Raw genomic sequence first — 20173 nt, forward strand, 5'->3', positions numbered from 1 at the left:
TTGGGAACACATGTTTTGGGAAACCAATGTCAGCAAAGAGTTGTTTTCAATAACCATTGCAGTGATTGACTGTTCAGAGGCCATGCCAATCCCCCTTCATCTTTCCAGTGAAGTCTCATCACATCACTTACAGGCCCTGAAGTTGGCTGGATTCCCAGTGTTGATATAAAAGCCTGCACACAGCTTCCTGCTGATGTGGGGAGAGGCAGTGAAAACCATAACCGAATTCTCAGCCAACCCTGTTGGGCATGCTGCAGAAAGTCTCCCTCTCACCATCTCCTGCCCTTTAATAAGTGAGATTTAATGAAGGTAGTGAAGGAAAATAGCAAGGGAAAACATTTCGGGGAAAAAGGCAAGATCAGAGACAGAGTCTTTAGGCATCAGATATGCAAGGTAAGAACACTGCCAAGGTAGTATAAATATCACATGCCATTCCAGGAGTTATGCCAATGATTTTTTAAAAATCAGGTCACCTCACTTCCTCTATCTTCCCTTAGCTACTTTAGTAATTAAAGCTAATAAAACCAGTAAGTCTTTCCACGTCTCTTAGTTTTTATTCTTAGGAACTGCATTTCTATTGTGCTGCTTTGTTTCTGCAACCATAATAATGGAATATATTTACTGGCTGCAGCAACGAAGACTGTAGAGGTATCTGTCCTTACTCATCCTCACTAAAATCAGGACGTGGTAATGGGAATAGATTTGTATCTCCCTGAGATAATTCTTCCATCCGATTTGTGACTCCAGCCTGGAAGTCTGCAGTATTCTATTCTCTCGTATATTGGATACATTCTCTATTATTGGTTACGTAACCAAATCACTCGGACAGTCAATAATTCTATTTGACTTTAATAAGAAATCAGTTACTAATTGTGAGCTGCTGAGTTAAAAACAATGAACATGAGCATTATTAAAATATCCAAAGCTTAAACTACACACACACTTATTACACATCTGGAGGAAATACATACATCCCTAAGGATCCTTTGCTAGGTGTAGATTTCCTGGAATTTGCCAGCAGTGAAGAATCTAATAAGCACCTTGTCAATCACAGTAGGCAACAACAGTGGGTTAGGTCCCTAAAAGCATTTACCAGCTGCATGTTATGTGTTCTACAGTGACTGACTACCAAATAGCCACGGGGCGCTGAGTTTGCCTTCTAGTCTTAGCTTCACCCACGTTGAACTTGTCCACCTGCTGGAACAGCTCCCCAGAGGAAGGAATAACTTAAGCCCAACACTGATTTAATCTATCCCGCCAGGTATAGGAGATAGCTACCTCTAATTAGAAAACACTAATATACTCCTAATTATGTAACACCAGCTAGTGATATTAGCCCTGTTTGCCTAGGGAATGGCACCAGGCCAGATATAACCATATTCAGAATCCATTGTGGGTAGCAGGATTCCAGTGTTATTTCCCTATCTGGGTGAAAAGGGATTGGTCATCTGCTGGGCACGTTACAGCATCATACTATTGAATACCAGGGAAAGGGGACTGGATGGATTAATTTACAACATGGTCAGGCTAGGAAAGATCCCTAAAACAAGCAAGCAAGCAATGCAGAGTCTACACATGTCAAGGAAATCATGCCAGAACCATGCTAGCAACAGCTATGTTTAAGCACAGTGGTAGCTAGCACATTTCTGATCCCAGTGTCAATAGGACATTAGTTGTTCTGGTCCTAAGTAAGAATTCAGGGAAAGCAAGATCAAAGCCTGAGACATGCTAAAAGCCAAATGCTTTTTGCCCATCTGTTCAGATCTCTGCAGAAATTCTGAAGTAATTTTCTTCCTTTCTCGACTCTTTAATCTCCAGGTGATAAGGCATTAAGAACACAAAAAGTCAAGAAAGCAGAAAAAGCCAGTGATGGGAAAATAAACATTTCTGCACAAGAAGGGGATAATACACACAATTTGTATCAAGCTCATCCTCAGAAAAGTTGTATGTCTGAGAAGAACCCATATATCCCTCTCTCAGCTCTGAGCCTATGTCACATGCACTGCAGCACCAGTGGAACATGCCCAAGGCTTCATTTTCCTATAGTTGAAGCTAAAAGTTCTTAAGAGAAAAAATACACAGTGATCCTGTTATTCCTAACCACAAAGCGCTGCCAGGTAGAACACTCCTGTCCTGAGATGGGGCCATCAGCTAGTAGTTTAGTTCTCAAGATCCTGTCCATTCTCATTGTAGTCTTGCTGCATCTCCAGACATTTGCCAAAAGCCTCCACCTCTCAAGCACACAGATCTACATGCTTGACTAACTAATTAAAGGGCCAGACACTAAGGCTTCTCTACAAACCAGCATTTGCAATGAAAAGGAATCCNCATCCTCAGAAAAGTTGTATGTCTGAGAAGAACCCATATATCCCTCTCTCAGCTCTGAGCCTATGTCACATGCACTGCAGCACCAGTGAAACATGCCCAAGGCTTCACTTTCCTATAGTTGAAGCTAAAAGTTCTTAGGAGAAAAAATACACAGTGATCCTGTTATTCCTAACCACAAAGCACTGCCAGGTAGAACGCTCCTGTCCTGAGATGGGGCCATCAGCTGAGAGTTTAGTTCTCAAGATCCTGGCCATTCTCATTGTAGGCTTGCTCCATCTCCAGACATTTGCCAAAAGCCCCCACCTCTCAAGCACACAGATCTACATGCTTGACTAACTAATTAAAGGGCCAGACACTAAGGCTTCTCTACAAACCAGCATTTGCAATGAAAAGGAATCCTGCTAGGAATGTTCTTTTATGACCCCTTCTGGTAAGAGGAGGAAAAAAGGAAAAAAACCCCACAGTTTTAGACCAACATTCTCAATTCCAGTGTGAAATCTTTTCATTTTGGAAAGGAGAAAAGGATGCAACAGAACAAGGAAAATAAATCTGGAAGCTGCCCAGGAGTTTGGAGGAGAGCCCCCCTCACTCATGAGTTGTATCCAGTACAGTCCACACTTCCAATATACAGATGGTCTCCTCTTTATGGGACTCTTTGAATCCCAACGCTCTAAGGACCCCCAATAAGTGATAGTGGTACCAGCCTCTAATATATGTGATACTGTTTGGCACTGAGCTGCAGCAGTTGTCGCTGTTTTAGAGATTGCTATTCGGTTTTTCAAACAAAGGCTTCACCTTTCAAATACTTATTAAGAAAGCAAGCCCAATTAAAATTAAGAACTGAGTTTCTCCCCTAAAAGCTCACAACTCCTGTCTAAATCTCTCTAAAGCTTCCTCAGATGTAATGAAGGGAATTTTCCTAGGTTTGCCCTCTTCTCTGTTCTTGTCTACCAAGACTTGTTCCTTGTTAGCTGTTGTACAGCATAGACACCAAAGTGCTTTAGCAAACGGAGTATCATCCCCATTTTAAAGACAGGGAAACTGAGTCAAAGAGAGGTGAAGTAACTTGCCTCAGAGGAAACAGCCCTAGGGCAGGACCAGAAATAAAACCTAAGTCTGCTGTCTTCCAGTCTAATGCCTTCACCACTGGACCAGTTTCTCCTCTGTATTTCTCTGACTGAAGGCAAGAATTTGTCTGAACATTGGGTCCTTTCATTACTTCCAGACTGAAAGCAGGAGGATATATTTCAGTGTCCCTTGGGGACTGCAAGTGCCCCTCCACTGCCTATACCCTGTCCCCAATTTTTGAGATTCATATACTATAGTGGCCATAAAGATGTAGTCAGGACCTAAGAGCATTTGAAAATGAAAATGAGTTTCAGGGAGGCAGAACAGCAGCAAAGGTGGGCCATGTCCCTTTGTCAGAGGGTAGCACATCACTGACAGGCTTCACTTCTATTTTAGGACCGAGCACCACTGATCAGCTTTCAGAACTGCTTAGAAAAAATAAAAGAGGCTTTGGAATTTCAAAGAACGCCAAAGGTTTGACCACAGCAGGGACACAAGTGGGAGTGTGCTTTTTTTTTTGTGGGGGGAGAGAGAAACAAGAACCCAGCTTACTCCACTATTGGTCTCTGTTTTTGTCAAAAACATGTTTCTCGTCACATGCAGCCTGACAAAAATTTGCCCCCAGGGAAAGACAGAAGCTCTGGCTAGAAGAGGGCTCAGACAGGATTACATGCAGAACAAAAAGGTCAGGCTTTTGGTCTGCGTGTGGGGCACATGCTGGTTTGTGGTATAAAACACAATTTTGCTATGGAACGTTCTTGAAATGCCAGCAACAGAAAACAAGCAACAGCCAATGCTCTCATGAGGAGAGGGAGCTGCTGTACTTTCAAAGAAAAATACCTGTCACTCCTGACTGACGGAGTCTGGTGGCATCTCAGGTCACTGGAAACATGTGGGAGCCTTGCCTGCTGACGCCTCAGATGGCAGGGGTGTGCCCTGAGCACAGCACACAGGAGGGGTCAGCCACCAAGACACCTATGCTATGTGCTCAGAGATCTCTACCCCTGCTCTCGTCTCTCCCCTGGGAAATATGGCGTCTGCAGCAATGTGTCACCATGCTTCATCTTTGCAAACGCTCTGATGCTTTCATCTTCCCACTTTTCTGAACCCTGCCAGGACACCACTGCTGCTTTGCTGAAAAGTTACTAGATGGCTGGCACGTTCATCCGTCGCTACAAACAAAACATCTAGCAGTAAGTTTAACAAGGCTGAGGAGTAAAAGCTGAGTGCTGGAGCAAGTTATGTTTCCATAGGTCCAAGATGCATCAGGGACCAGTAAGGTTTTAATTAGGTTAATTGATTTATCACCATGTATCCTAGTTCCTTTTTAGACCAGTGAGTGACTTCCATGTGGAACAAGACGGCTCAATTGTGTCTTTCGCACTTTCTTCCTACCAGGCACAAGCGAGATTAATTGTTTTTTTTAAAAACAGGCATCCATGACATTTACCATCGGAGCAGCCAGACTGAATCAAGCCCGTGCTCTATCTAGTCCCATTCTCCTGCCTCCAACAGCAGCCAGGACAGAGGCTTCAGAGGAAGGTGTAACAATCCTTGTGGACGACAGTTATAGAATAATCTGCCATAGGGAAAGTTTCTCCCTAACCCCAACAGCTAATGCGTGGCTTATCTCCTGAATTATGAGGGTTTAATATGATTATTTTTAATCCTATATTTTATATAAAAACTGTGGATGCTCTAATTCTAATGTCTAATTCTTTTTCAAAAACCTGTTAGAATTCTGGCCTCAATATCAGCTCACCGGGTTAATTATATGTTGGGTAAAAAAATGCATTTCCTTTTGTCAGTGTTAAATTTGCTGCTTTTCAATGTTACAGAATGTCCCATGTTCTTGTATTATGAGAAAGGGTAAAAAGAGGCACATAATTTACTTGCTCTATACAGTCACCATTCTATACTGCCTCTTAGTCATCTCCTCTCTAAAGTGAACAGTTCCAAATCCTACCAGACACATACTCCAAGAACGACTGATCATCTGGAGAGAGGAGGATTAGCTGTTTATGGGATGAAATGGCTAAAATGGTCTCTGCACCAAATCAAAACGGAAAAGCACCCAAGAGATACAGCTCATGTGGAATACTTTAAATAGGACTGTCAAAGCTAGGAGCATTCCCCACAGGAGTCACCTTGTTCAAATTGCTACAAAATCATCCCTGTTAGAGGGCCCTCTCATGTCCTGGACCTCCAATGCTGTTATGTTCTCTGACGTGCCAGACTTAGTCACCGAAAGGGCTAAAACCCAAATGGAAACTCCCATGAATTCCTAGCCCTCTCTCCCACCCCACAGGGCAGAGGTGAGTGGAGGGAAGTCTTCCCCTCCACTTTTTTGGCCTAAGTCTGTGTTGATTTCAGCCCGTAGGCACTTGAAATGAACAGATTAGCTGGGAGGGGCTAGAATGCTGTGTACGGCTGCAGGGGGGTGGAGGTACACAGGAGAAAAGATATTTAAGATGCTGAGAGATAGAGACTTCCAGAACGCACAGACTCCTACAGGAAAGGGCTGCAGAAGTCCCCTTTAGACTCCACCTTCATTGAGAGAGAGAGGGGGAGAGAAACAGAGTTAGGGCACCAGTGTGCTGTAGCACTTTCAGAAGAGTTTCATACGTGCCCCTGCTGCGCTCACAGCATCTGCAGTGGACTCAGTCAGAGAACTCAGTTCTCACTGCTGAGAGTGAAAATGCCAGTGAAAGTCACTATGCAACTGGCATGGCTCTGTGTTATCACCTTGTCCTTGGCCATCTACCCAGCGTGGCTGCAGAAGCCTCCCAAGAGGAGAACGACCAACGGGAACACCCAGCTCAAACTGATGGGCTGCTGCGATGAGATGAAAGAGCTCAAGCTGCAGATAGCCAACCTGAGCACCATGCTGGGGTCGCTGAGCAAGAAGCAGGAAGACGACTGGGTGAACGTGGTTATGCAGGTGATGGAGCTGGAAGGGAGCACCAAGCAGATGGAGTCCCGGCTCATCGATGCCGAGAGCAAGTACTCCGAAATTAACAGCCAGATAGACATCATGCAGCTGCAGGCAGCCCAGACGGTCACGCAAACCTCAGCTGGTAAGGACGGAGCCTCTAAGCTCCCAGATGCGCCTCTTAACGCAGAACCCCAACTAACCACCAACTTTTAACCTATGCTAGCATGTCCCATTAACACAGCTGGTGACTGTGCCCACTGAATGCCAGTCTACCCAGTGCACTTCTGCAGACACAACAGCGCAAAAAGCTGCCAGGTTTATTTGGCCAGAAATCCATAGATCCAGTTATCAGTTTAATAGCAGATATGCTCTGTTAAGGGTTGGGGGAGCAGAACAGATCCTGCAATTGCAGCGGGATGGACTCATTTAATACATCTTCCGCCCCCCCCCAAAGTACTATGATCCCAATCTGAACAGAGAGGCAGTCAGTTTGTGTGGGAAAACTTCTGGCAATAATATGCCCATATCATCCAGAACGCTGGGAGGGGATCAGGGGTTAGTTAAACAATTGGAGACACTTCTAACCTCCATTGCAGATGCAACACCATCTTTATGCCTGTCTGATCCAGAATAAAATAAAAAAAAAAGACATATTTTGAATAATAATTCTCAGAAATCCAAGGTTGTAGATTATGCAAAATTCCTGATAGAACATAAACACATTTCAATAGCTTAAAATTCTCCCTCCTTCCCTGGTATAGTGTTGCAGGAAAGTTTCACAGCACATTTGCTTTGGATATGCTGAGGAAAGTCTACTCCAAAGGGAGACCATTCCAACAAGGTTAAACTTCCTTCTAAAGACTACTATTGCCTGGGTGGTTGTATGTGCTAAACACCGTAATTCTGGGTCTGTTTTACAACAGGGAAAAAAAAAAATCTTAAACCACCAGTATTTACTAAGGTCTACTTAAGGAAAAGGTTTAATGTCGTTAGTTTGGAAACACTGCTCACTATTTATATCGTCTTAAATAAACAGAAAGGTTTTACCGTAATGAGTCTCATCAGGGGTATAGTAACGCCGCAATGTGGTTTTGTAAAATAAAGCAGCACACGGAGAAAGCCAGCCAAGTAGGGACTTGAGCAGCCAGATGCAGGGAATTCATGCCACCAGGTGAAAGTCATTCACCCTGCAATATGCTGAAAAAACTGTCAGGAGGGATAAATCCTCACCCCAGCTAGCTTCTCTCCCCTCCCGTAAAAGCAGCTGTGTGCACCACCTACCCTCAATCAGCTCCTACCCAGAGAGAAGGGGGGCTGCCAAGACTGAGATTCAGAGGAGCTAAATGCCATCTCCCCCATCGCAAACTGTGATACAGAAACTATTGCGCAATGTGTTTTATTCACAAACTCAGCTAATCTGCCCAACCACATGATCAGCACAGGCAGCCGGTCTGGCCTGTCAGACAGGGACCTGTGTATAGAGGGGCAATGAGTGTACGCTCTCATTCCCCAGCATGGGGATTTTATTCACATGCTGGTAATTTTAATACAAAACAGAAATGGCTGTGAAGGCTGGAGCTTTGTGCACTACAGTAAGAGGTTAGGAGACTAGAAAGGTAACAGGTAACGGATGTGGTTTTGATTCTGCTAGTTACACATACAAGCCGTTTGTTTCCTTGTATAGCACAGCATCTCTGTCCTTTACGCTTAGCCCTTTCCTCCCTGGATCCAGAATAGAGCTAATTAGAGCTCCCCCTTTTAGTCTCCCTCACTCTACCATCATCTGCGCCCCAAGACTGTGGCCACCACACAAGAGCTTCAGGCACAAGGAGCCCCCCACAGATGCACTTCAGAGCAGGCCAGAGGGGTCGCTATTGAGCGCCTGGCACTTCCACCCTTTCAAAAGTGCTGCTTTCAAAATACCCCCACCTCCTGACGGGTGGGAGACGAGAGAGACAAGACTGCATGCTGTACAGTGCTAACACAGCCCCCCAGAGCCAAGCACAAAGCCACTTCCTTGTATATTTTATAAACCAAGCCAGAGATGACTAAATTACATTCAGCATTCTTTCCTGTGTGCTAGAATTTTAATGCCATCGTATTGTGCTAAGCAGCCACAGAAAGGGTTAAATCTTCATTTGCGTAGTGGAAAGATATTTTAAAGCGCACAAAAATATTTCCTACGGTTGTAGTAATGGATTATTTCAGCATCTGCAAATACTGTACCTAGCCCTATACATGCCATGGGGCTTTGCAATTTGCTTCAAGGCCTCATAACCACCCATCCAGCACCAGCCTGATCATCTCTCATTTTAACAAGTGCTGTCTCATTTCATGGGCTTTCGAGTTCCTGTGAGGAGTATTTTCTGTTTGGGGGCTGAAGACAAAAGGCTTAGAAATCCCACCTCCCACAGAAAGCACCTCATGTTCCAATGCTGCCATCTCTCTCTCACATGCAAACCTGACCAGCACCAATACTGCTGCCATGCAGCTCATCTAGAGGTGAGCAGACCCAGGCACTGATCAAAGCTACACTGTTCCATGCACACATCACACCGCAGGCAGATTTTTCTCCACCCTTCTGCACTTCACTGGAGATGCAACAAAATGGCCCCTTTGAATGTTTATCTCAAGAACTGTGTTAAAGCCTTCGAGGACGCACATCCGCAGTAGGTGACCCTTCTCCTGCTCAGCATCTTACTTCCTGTGTTTGATTCAAGTAGATGCTGTCTATGACTGCTCATCCCTTTACCAGAAGAATTACAGAATCTCCGGTGTTTACAAGCTGCCTCCAGATGAATTCTTGGGGAGCCCTGACCTAGAGGTGAGGATGCCATGCATACACCGTGCATGCTTTTGGTTCTAGCAGAGCTTCTTCAATACTGTACATTCGGAAAACACTTGGACTGAAGTCCAGTTTTTACAGTGTCGGAGGGAGGAAGAGGGCATATTACATTTAAAATCCCTACAGGATCTTATATAGTAGGGATGGAGAGGATATACTGGAGAGAGAAAGGCTCAGAGCAAATCAGGTTTTCGTGCCTCTTTGCACAAACCAACAAACTCCCTTGACAGATGAGGTTTGGTGCAGAGTGTCCCGCCCCGCTTCCTGATCTTGTATACAATGAAATCGGAAGTGGGACCCTGTCACCCTGCTGACTGGTTAGCACTGCATCCTCTCTTGCTACAGGTGTATTGTGACATGGAGACAGACGGTGGCGGCTGGACCATCATCCAGAGGCGCAAAGTTGGCCTGATCTCTTTCAACAGAGATTGGAAACAATACAAGGAAGGATTTGGCAATATCCGGGGAGATTTCTGGCTAGGGAATGAAAATATCTATCGGCTCTCCAGACGCCCGACCCTGCTGCGAGTAGAGCTGGAGGTAATTCACAGGTTCTCACTTCCAGCAGCAAAAGCTTCTAGTGCACAGTAGTTCTTTGGTAGAAAGTGCAATCTCCTAACAGCGATGGAGGGCTAAAGGAGTCGCATATTTAGATTAGGGAGACTAATGCAAGAGAGACCTGGCAACAACATTAGGGGCACGACAGAAGCATATTCCCCAGGGTTTACTATCTGTGTAACAGAACCTTCACGGGGCTACAGATTGGATCTTGGGCGAGCCACAGACTCTCAAGGATACTCAGGTGAATTTTGCCCATCACTGAGGTGAACAAGGTCATAGCCCAGGGCAGAGGGATTATGCTGCTGACCAGCTTTTAGGGATTTAAAGATCCACAGGGATGCCCAACTACAGATCGGAGGGACTCAAGGTCACTCCTTTGGGCAGGAGTGCTGCAGAGACAGCACATAGGGAGGAAGAAGTGCTTTGCATTGCCCAGCAGCAACTTCTCCAGTCTATTAATGGCTGGCGAGTTATTAATCAGTCCAGGTCATGACTGGAAGAATGGCAGCTGTAAGTGTAGGGCCTTGAGAGATGAGCATGGGGTAATGGACAAAATGGTGGTTTGTGGGGCTTCCAGAGAATCTAAACGCCACTCCCTGAGGGAGGAAAAACCAACTTGAGTTAGCCCACATCTAAGATAAGAAGTGTACAAGATTTCTGCATATAGAACTTAATGTTAATGCAGACCATCTAGCAAACAGGATGCCTTGGTAATTCACCAGCCTGCTGTGCTAAGTGAAAATTTGTTCATTCTAGTTTGTCATAGTGGAATATGTGCAGTCTAGTCTGTATTTTAAAAAGAGAAATTACTATTGAAAACGCAGCTAACGTGCATCCCAGGTAAACAAAGCTGCTAAAGTCTGCCTAGTACTTTTATTTTATTTAAAAACAGAATCTGTTTCCTCTTCACCCATCTAATCCCGTGGCAGGACTGGGAAGGCAACATCCGCTACGCACAATATAACCAGTTCACCCTGAGCAACGAGTTGAATAGCTACCGCCTTTTCCTGGGGAACTACACCGGCAACACAGGGCGTGACTCCCTAAGGTACCACAACAACACAGCCTTCAGCACCAAGGACAAGGACAATGACAAGTGCGTGGATGACTGTGTCGAGTTCCGTAAAGGTAAGGCACACAGATTCCTCCTCTGCAAGTGTTTGAATGAACCACGCTATGCACTTTCCACAGGAGTCAGGGTTTGCCCTGGTGTCCCCGGCCAATACTTGACCCACCTACACAGTTGTTAAGTGTACTGTGCATCAATTATCTGCTTGGCTAACCCAGATGTGGGTGAGATTATGCCTGTGTATTTTTTTATATTCAGTTATAGATGGAAGGTACTAAATAAATGTAAGATTATATATAAAATATGGGCTGCAGTGACTTGTAGAATTATTTTCATCTGGGGGTTCATGCACCTTGAGCTCCGCTCTATTCATGTTGTAATGAGAGCCTATGGATGGAATATTCTATTCAGCTTTTTATACTGTGCTCATCACCAAGGTAACTGAGTGCTTTTGAACTCGCTCTTTTATTTTAAATTTCTTAATACAGCCCCAATATGTAGAGGGATAAGCTTCACCTCTGTAGGCTTTATGGTGAAGCAATTATAGCCCCCAGGGAAAAGTTTCTGAATTCAGCTGTTCTACTTTACTGTTGCCTTAGTTGCAAAGTAAACCCTCAGACAATTGCATTCAGATGCATACTAGAGCCAACCAGCTAAGAACACTAAACAGTGTCCTCTGCTGACCTTTTGTTTTTCAAAGAGGGAGAGAGGGAAGAAATGGAGATGAAACTTTCAAAGGTGCATCAAGCGCCTCAGACAAGAACTTTAACAAAGACTCTGGGCTTATTTGGCTACATCATCTTGGTGATTTGCCCTGTTCATTGCATCTCTGAACCCTTCAAAGAAGGGCTCACCAGACAGTGTGTCTTGAATTTAGCTCCTGTCCCAGTGTAATGTCAGCTGCCAAGGGCACAGGCTCCCAGAATGAATTCTGCACCCTGGCCCCTCTCCCACTCCTTCCCTGCAGAAGGAAAATTGTTCACATCATGAACACAAAACATCAGTGTTAACTAAATGGTAGACAAAGGCTTTCTCTGTTTGTTTCCTGCAAGGTGGATACTGGTACAACTGCTGCACAGATTCCAACCTGAATGGGGTTTACTACCGCAAAGGGGAACACACCAAAAACATGGATGGAATCACCTGGTATGGTTGGCACGGCTCAACCTACTCTCTGAAAAGAGTCGAGATGAAGATCCGCCCAGAGGATTTCAAACCCTAGCGGGAAGCAACACTCAATTGTAAAGCTACGGTGACACTGCTGCACTGAAGGGAAACAGCCTGGAATCTCAAAACCAGCCATTGAAACGGTTTACTTCATCTAGAAAGTGTGCGACCACAAGGGCTACATACACTGACTATGCATCACACATTAGTTCCGAGGCAGACACGGGAGAGAGGAAAGGTACCAACATTACTACGGCTCAGCTCAGTTCTCTCCTCTTAAGGCATTCTCCCCCCAACAGGATACACACTATGTTAGAGTAGGCACATCCTGCAGTAGCAGCATCTTCAGGAAGGATATGTTGTGGTTACACTAGCACTGGGATTTACATGGTTGCCTTATTATTTGACCAGTTAGAGTTTAGGAAAAATGCAGCGTTTACCCTCCTTTTTGCCATCTCTGTAGTGTTTAGATTCATTGAGGGTGAATACAAATCTTGCCAAGGAAGGCAGTTTCTACCAAGACCCAAGAAACAGAGGAACGGGGCTTTTATTTCAAACCCTTCAAACATCTTAGAAATATCCACGAGATGTTCCTCCAGTGCATGTTAATTGGCCCATTCTCCCCATGCAGGAAAAGCTAGGTTGAAACTTTAGGCAATTGCGTGTGGCACCTGCTCTTTCCTGAAGTCTCATCACCACCTTCCGGCCACTAGTCACCCATGCAAGACTATACTCCAGGGAGAGTGCTTTCTGAGAGAGACCTCAAGTCCCATCTGCTCTAGGCTATGTGGAGGTGGGAGATCTATACTAGAAAGCATATGAGGGACTGGGATGCAACTCTCTGAGCTGCAATGAACTGATTTTCAACGTTACTAGTGTTCCTCTTGGAACACAGAAGGGCCATTTTGTGCCACCTCATCACACTATCAGCAAGACCAGGAGCGAACAGGGAGCAAACGTAGCCAAAAGCCTTTTAACATTGACACTGTATTCCAAACCACAAGCGGGGCGGTGCAGGGGGGCGGGGAGGGAAGGGTCTTTTAATATTTAATTGGAAAAAGGCAGGTTAATGGAAGTGCTAGTAAACACGGGATCGAATAATATAGAGATTATGTGTGGCTCTAATACAGCAAAGGATCCTGGATAATATTACGCACTAAGAGAAGCAATCTCGAGTGGTTTGTGTTGTCACTGGAACCCAAGTTGTATTTCGAATCTCTGTTTTATGATGCTTGATCCTGAAGTTCCACCTGCTTTTAACTTTCTGTTTTTACTTAAAAGAGAATCCAGATGTGGGAATATTTAACACTCTGCTTTATGGTTTACAAGCATAGGATTATTCATCTTGGATCAGACTTCTGGTCCATGAAGAAAGCTCTATTGTCACCATCTGTGACCAGTATTCGATGCTTTAGAGAAAAGGCAAAATACACCAGAAGAGGCACCTAGTAAATTTTGCAGTGCTGCCCACACGTCAGGGGTGGGGCGGGAGAAAAGGAGCATGTTATTCCTTTCATTACGGTATTGAAAGTTCAAAGCAATGCATCTGGGAGCAGAGCTTTAACGGAAGCCAGAGAATCCTCAAGTGCCAAGGGAAATTAGAAACGTACAAAAATCCTCACTTGCTGGTGGGATGCCATTCCCGGGAATTTCCAGGGTTGTTTTGGAGGGTTATTGTTTGTAAGCACTGCCTAAAGGTTCCACCTTGAAAACCACCACGTTCCATTTCCTTACCTAAGAGTGTCTTGAAAACGATGGTTAAAAAGGGCAGCCACACCGTTGCTTGAATATGTAGAAAAAGACGGTTATAGTTAATATATCTATTTTTATTTACTTTACAAAAACTGAGCTTGAGCCTAATTTAAAATTTTCTGTCTGATGTGGAACGGGAGATAAAGGTTTCCTGGGAAATGTCTTATATATGTTGACTATTCATATTGTGCATTGGAACAGCTTTGTATACAAATATGCAGTCTGTGCAATGGATTTTTTTTATACCAAACTTTTCCATTTCTGTAATAAATTCTCTCTCGTTTTTAAGCCTGTTTGCTTCAAGTCTTGTTCCTTAACTTGCTGTTTGATACAAACACTCACACACACATGGAGGGATTAAGGTCAGGAAAAGGGAATACAGCAAGTTCTGAAGCATCCTAGCGGATGCATGAGAGGCGAAGGGATGAAAGCATATTGCAAAGAAGGCAAAACAGCACAGCATGCGGCACAGAAGCAAATATCTGTAAAGTAAACAAAGGTGAAAGCATAAATCTAAAAGCAAGTATCTTCAGAGAGCTTAAAAATCCACCGTATAAAGACCAAAGCAACTTGTTCGAGAGGCTGTGCCCTTCCTCACGCCTCAGAGAACTTCATGCATTGGTTGAAGAGGGAGAGAGGGGCATATACCAATGCAAAGGGAAACATTCCTCCTAGTGCAAGTCAATGTGGAATTCTAACATACAGGACTCAAAGCTACAGATTCTTTGCTATCCTTTATCATTCTGATTACAGTAGCATTCACAATGTGCTATATATTGCTCACCCATATAGGAAAACAGTAAGCTCGTTTAAATGAATAATTGTTTAACAGCATATTGCAGACTTGTACCCTTCTGTCGCACCTAAAGCCCTACAACAATCTATTTCCCTCATCTCCCCACCCGATTGATCTCTTGAAGGCAGATTTAACAGAGTTCAGTAAGAAACTTGCGCATGCTTGTGTCCTTGTCTCGGATTCTCCCCAGGGAATAAAAGAGCTCGGCTCCTTGTTTCAGACAATGACCTGAACACGGTTGCAAAGGCAGATGCTGCTCTGCACGAGTGCCGGAGTCTTTAAAACCAAGACTCCAGTTGTTAGGACTCGGCCTCAGCACAAAGAATAGGAAGCAAGTGAATAAATTAGCTATGGATTTCAGAGAGCCAGGCAGGGAGGGAGCTAGCATTCATTGATTAACAAAGAGTTACGTATCCCCGGGGAAAGATCCTTTCACAGGAACGTCCACCTCTCAAACTGAAATGATGGTTTGGCTGGCTGGGAGCAGTACACTTGACAAGTTTAGTAATTTGAATCTCTCAACAGCTGAATCAAGCTCATACACAAGCTAGGAAGGAAAAATAAGGAAGCTAATAGAGAGCAGGACGTGCTGCTAAGTTGTGACTCAAATCCTGGCCATTCTCTGGGAAGTAACACATGGCCAGGTGTACACAGCAGGTAGGGAGGCTGGAAGGCTCGTTGTCCCACTACTTCACAATTGGGAACAGAAGGCTGGTACAAATGGTTTTGCATTATGCTCTTATTCTACTTTGCCTTCCATTTTGAGGCAAGGCACAAAACCTTCAGTTTGCAGCCAGAGCCCCGAGAGTTGCTGAGTTGTTATACCTGCCTCTGGAAATTTCCATTACATGCGTCTGACGAAGTGGGTATTCACCCACGAAAGCTTATGCTCCAATACATCTGTTAGTCTTAAAGGTGCCACAGGACTCTGTTGCTTTTTACAGATCCAGACTAACACGGCTACCCCTCTGAGAGTTACTGAATCGCTCTGCCCACCCCAATCTGCCACAACAGCATTTTCCACCTAGAGGGCAAGAGCCATGATGTTCACCCCAAAGCTGCACCTCCAAGCCTGCTCCAACTCTTCACCGAAAGAGCCTTGACTCCTGAAATGTTCAGGAAGTCTTCACCCTCCCACTCCCAAACAGCACTCAAGGCACTGGACAGACAGTTCAAATACAATGAACACCCAGAACAGACATATTAGAAGGCCAAGCAAAGTCACATTAACAACAAACAAGGAGGGGGGCGGAATGCCGGAGCAGACACCGATCACGCTAACATCTCAGAGTGGAGAGGGATAAACTGAGTGGACATGCAAGGGGAAGTCTTTGCTGCTTCAGGGGTTTGAAAGGCAAAAAGAAGCTGGGGTTTTTATGTGACCTCCTCTTGGATGTGCCATGACCACCACTGCAGAGCAAGATGGCCACAACACCTGCAAACCTGGTGCTGCAATGGCATCGACTAATTCGCATTTGAAAGAACTTGCACCAGCTTTCCACCTGTCCCTCTTTTCCCTTACAGCTCTATCAGAGCCTGCTAGAGACAACTGCATAGTATTCACCACGACAGTACAGCTATTTCTTCCGTCCTCATCACAAAGGGCCTGCCATTGGCACCTCACTAAATCGTGCTCAAGAGCCATAAATCCCGAGGTGTTTTATAACCACCTACAGTTACAGTGCCTTTGAGCCGGAATGCTCCCCAAGTACTTCACAAGCTATATTCAAACAGCACTGCAGAAATACAGCCATCAGTGGAAGGTGGCACCAACCAGTGGACAGCACACGGCACAGCAATTTTCTGGGAGGTGAGAACAGACAGATTTTGGCCTCCAAATTATACCTCTTACAAATAGTGCCATGGGACTTTTAATATTCCTGCAGTGCAGACAACAGGTCTGTTTGCAAGATCTTGTCGAAGAGACTCTCCATCTGCCCTACCCACATTAACTTATCCCTCTCACAAGGTAGATGGACCAAGTTAACCCATCTAGGATCTGAAGCTGTGATTTCTGGGAGTTTCTGTTTCAAGCAAGATGTGTCGATCTTTGGTTACAGAGCCAGGACACGTACTACAGCAGGCTTGGTGGTACACAGGGGGGAGAAGTGGTGCTTATTTGGGGAATTCCACACATCTCCCCTCTGTATTTATCTAGGGCCCTGCAACTTCAGTTTCAATCTTTAAAAAAAAAAAGCCATGTTTAACCATGTCAGGAATTTCAGACAGCTCTGGAGGGTGTGACCTGAGAGTGAACAACCCTTCATCTGGCCTCTCTGTACCCGGTCCTCCGGAGTCAGCCTTTAGAGTCCTAATGGAGAGAGACGTGTCTGTGCTATGAGAATGGAAATCCCAGACAGTCTGGGCTGCACATTGCCCATTGCAGGGCCTTCCTGCTACAGCAATAAAAGCTGCAGCCTCTCTGGGTTTGTCACTAGCATTGTAGACGTTTAGTTTCTGACCGTTTTCAACCTGACAGTTTGTCGCCAGCTGGCAATGACTGAACTGCCGCCAGTACAAAGCTGGAACCAGAACGGAGAGGGCCAAAAGGCTGCACCCCACCCTAATTCCAGCACATAAAGCAAGCCAGGGAGTTATAAAGTAGACAACTGATCCTAGGCATAATGGCTAAAGTCTACTGAAAAATACGCCAATCGTGAGATACTAATAGGACCTTGGGGAACAAAAGCATTTGACAATATTACCTAGAAGTTATTGCTGCCTGGGCTGATCTGAAATGAGAAAAGTCAGGGAGGTGCTTTCTAGAGTTGTGCATTCTCAAGACAACACTTCAAAGGTAGCCTGGCCCTGCCAAGCTAACATAGTTTAACCAGAGTGCTCATAAAATGTTACTAGCCTAGACACAAATCTTTTCTGCCACCCTCGTGATGTGATATTTTATTTGCCCATCCAAACAACAGAAGTTATTTGTGCTGGACAAGCAGAATTTTGAAAAGCTGAGCCAAGTGCAGGCAGTGAATAGAAATGCAGCCCTGCACAGCTAAGCACACCCTGGGGTTGCAGCCTGAAACTGCCCTTTGCAGCCAAAGAGTCAAAAGCCTCTGTAATATTTTTGCTCAAATATAAAGATAATCTAATTCACCAGTTCAAATCCAGCCCAAGTCAGCTATAAACAAAAGTTCCTGATTCCCAGTCCTCTGCTCACCAGGAGAGTATGCATCTCTTTAATAGGCCGTCTGTGTTGGCCTAGCATTCAGTTAGCTTTATCGCAGCATTTCCTAAATGTAGGATACAAAACACCACAGGAAGGTCAAGTAATACAGCAAAGTAAAGGTGACTGCTAAATGCCCTTTTCATTGGCTGCCTCTAGAACAGCAGAACAAATTTCATAAACAATGGCTTTTTAAAGTAATGCAGCAGCGGCAGATTTTTCCCCCCACTAACGAACATGTGCTCTGGAAAATTCCTCACCAACCACCAGTTTAAACAGTACCTCTAATTATTCAAGCTTAGGAGTGCAGAAGAAAAATTCACCAGGGTATGTTCTGTTACAGCAGCAGCTTTGGATGAGATATGAGCAAAAACAGCAAGTCTGTAGAGAGCTTTGGCAAAATCTGTGGAATTTATATTGTACTTGACCTCAGGCATTTCAACAGCAGATGATATTTTAAGATGCAAGGAGGGTCAATTACAAATATATTTATTAGCTTGTTATACTGAAATGTCTTTTGCTGCTACAACCAGGCCAAGTTATACAGAAAACTTGCTAATCCCAAACACACTACTGGAGTCCATGCAGTTCATAAATGGCCATTTACTTTCCTCCTAATCAGTCTTTTCAAAAACACGAGCAAAGGTATCATGGCCCAATATAAAGACTATTCTATTAACTGTTTGCAAATATAGCTACATTACTTAGACAGAGCCTTTCTTTCAAGTGAATGGGAGGTTTGGGTGAAGCAGGTCCATCTAGTCTAGAGAGAAACTTTTGCATCATGGCATTTTGATGCTTCCACCGTGATGACGCTGCCATATCATGTTCCCACAGCGTGGCCATTACATCATCACAAAACAACGGGATGTCACACATGGACTCCACAAGCTAGGCTTGCAGGGCATGATCCTGGAAAACAGAAGGTGCAGCACCACTACTCCTGCCACACTGCAAAATGCAGTGCTTGGTTATTCCAGTAGGACAATCACAAAAGAAATGGTTCATGTTGGCATTTAAAGTAACAATATTAAGAGCACAAAAGGTACCATCCATTGTGATGGCTGGACAAACTAGTGGGAATTCAGACTTTTCTGTGGCGTATTTCACTTTGACTGGCTGCAGACTTGCCCAACAGTGCTTGATTTCATGATCAAAACTCTTCAGAATCAGACGGATTGAAAATCCCTGTGATTTCAGTTATATCATACATACATTTATAAACACCCCCCCATAAAGCCTTATGGGGTACGCTGTCACAATCCCTTGTTGTGGGGGAGGTGGAGTGGGACACACACCGTAATTCCTGGTTTTTCCTTAAACCCAGTCATTCCAGCCATCTCACTGATAAACACCAGTTTAGCCCAATTCGAAATACTTAGCTGCAACAATAGATACAAAAAAAGGCCAAGTTCATTTCCCAAAAGCTTTCTGTCCAGCTGCTGAGCTTCAGGTTCACGGACTGTGTTTCCTTTAAGGTGCAGAAACATCTTTCATCTACGTTTCAGCCAGTCCCTGGGGACTCGCACCTAACCAGGGAACATCAGAGGACTCTGTCTGATCTGCTTCTGTAACTGGGTCCTGCAAAACTTCAGCGGGTTCCAGCTCATTGAGAGAGGGAAATAACCAACTCCCAGACGCCGGCTCACACCAGAATTTTTACAGCACAGAAAGAGAAACGAACTCGACAGGTGTGAGTGTGCACAGTCTACAAGCTACAGATGCCCCCTTGAAAGCAAACAATCTGCTAATCTACACATTGGACCCCATGGCCAAGACTCTAAATCTCTTTTTGCTGCCTGAGAATGGAGTGGGTCTACTGTAAATGACAACAGCGGGCAGGGGAAGTCAGGCACAACCAGAACTGATGAGAGTCACGCTACCTGATGAGAGACTCCAGAATAGCTGGGGTGGGGCCCTTCTGAAACTCCAGCTCTTTGTAGTGCAGGGCCTTAGCATAGGCACGGCATTTGGCAGCTCTTTCCCCCAACAGGACAATGCCATTATCATCTCTTAATGGCAACGGACCCTGGAGAGGAACAGGTCAGAATCAGAAATCGAGTGGGGGTGCAGGAAGGAAGGACAGCGTGTAAGGACAATCACCCCGTCCCGCAACGAGGGGCTCTCTTACCTTGTCACTGTGCTCCATGAATTCTGCCAAGTTCAGCAGGGTCTGAGTCACCTCAGCAATATCCTGAGAAGTGAGGGCCAACTCAATGCTTCGGATCAGTTCATCCTGTTGGTCTTCATTCAGCTCGGACCAGCAGGAAACGAAGGCAGCATTGAAGAGATCTCTGAGGATGGAGGCAAAACAGGATTAGAGGAAGGGATTAACCATTCACTGTAAAACCAACTTCTGTTCTCCTGCTGTGGGCTGAGCTCCTGTGTTCAGCTCAGGGTCACTGCTGAGTTATGCGGAAGCCAGCATGACGACAAAACTGAGGTTGTGGTCACTGAAGATGTCCTGGCTTTTTTTAAAT

At 44.9% G+C, this 20173-nt stretch overlaps 2 protein-coding genes across 8 annotated transcripts in view; one reads left to right on the forward strand and one right to left on the reverse strand.

Moving 5' to 3' along the window:
- Window positions 1-20173, reverse strand: part of MTOR (mechanistic target of rapamycin kinase) — a 104170-nt gene that overhangs the window by 55847 nt on the left and 28150 nt on the right. For all 6 annotated transcript variants that reach the window (XM_034753098.1, XM_034753097.1, XM_034753096.1 and 3 more), the window contains 2 exons: window positions 19825-19987; window positions 19577-19722 (listed from right to left, as the gene is read on the reverse strand). In XM_034753098.1, the coding sequence (XP_034608989.1) occupies window positions 19577-19722; window positions 19825-19987 (309 nt within the window). The remainder of the gene's footprint in view (window positions 1-19576; window positions 19723-19824; window positions 19988-20173) is intronic.
- On the forward strand, window positions 5870-12979 carry ANGPTL7 (angiopoietin like 7). Of its 2 annotated transcripts, none has more exons than XM_034753099.1 (5): window positions 5870-6473; window positions 9052-9155; window positions 9522-9716; window positions 10667-10865; window positions 11859-12979. In XM_034753099.1, exons 1-5 carry the CDS (start codon window positions 6095-6097, stop codon window positions 12026-12028), a joined length of 1047 nt encoding a protein of 348 aa, XP_034608990.1. In that variant the 5' UTR covers window positions 5870-6094; the 3' UTR covers window positions 12029-12979. The 2 variants fall into 2 exon arrangements, with proteins under 2 accessions (XP_034608990.1, XP_034608991.1); XM_034753100.1 differs by having other exon boundaries at window positions 9055-9155.

Source organism: Trachemys scripta, chromosome 19 (genome assembly GCF_013100865.1).
Source record: "Trachemys scripta elegans isolate TJP31775 chromosome 19, CAS_Tse_1.0, whole genome shotgun sequence".
NCBI classification, from domain to species: Eukaryota; Metazoa; Chordata; order Testudines; family Emydidae; genus Trachemys; species Trachemys scripta.

Bases quoted from the DNA above. Each gene is read 5' to 3' on its own strand.
- ANGPTL7 (XM_034753099.1), top strand. From the start codon at position 6,095: ATGCCAGTGAAAGTCACTATGCAACTGGCATGGCTCTGTGTTATCACC. The intron at 9,717-10,666 runs GTAATTCACAGG...ATCCCGTGGCAG, and splicing joins TGCTGCGAGTAGAGCTGGAG to GACTGGGAAGGCAACATCCG. The intron at 10,866-11,858 runs GTAAGGCACACA...GTTTCCTGCAAG, and splicing joins CTGTGTCGAGTTCCGTAAAG to GTGGATACTGGTACAACTGC.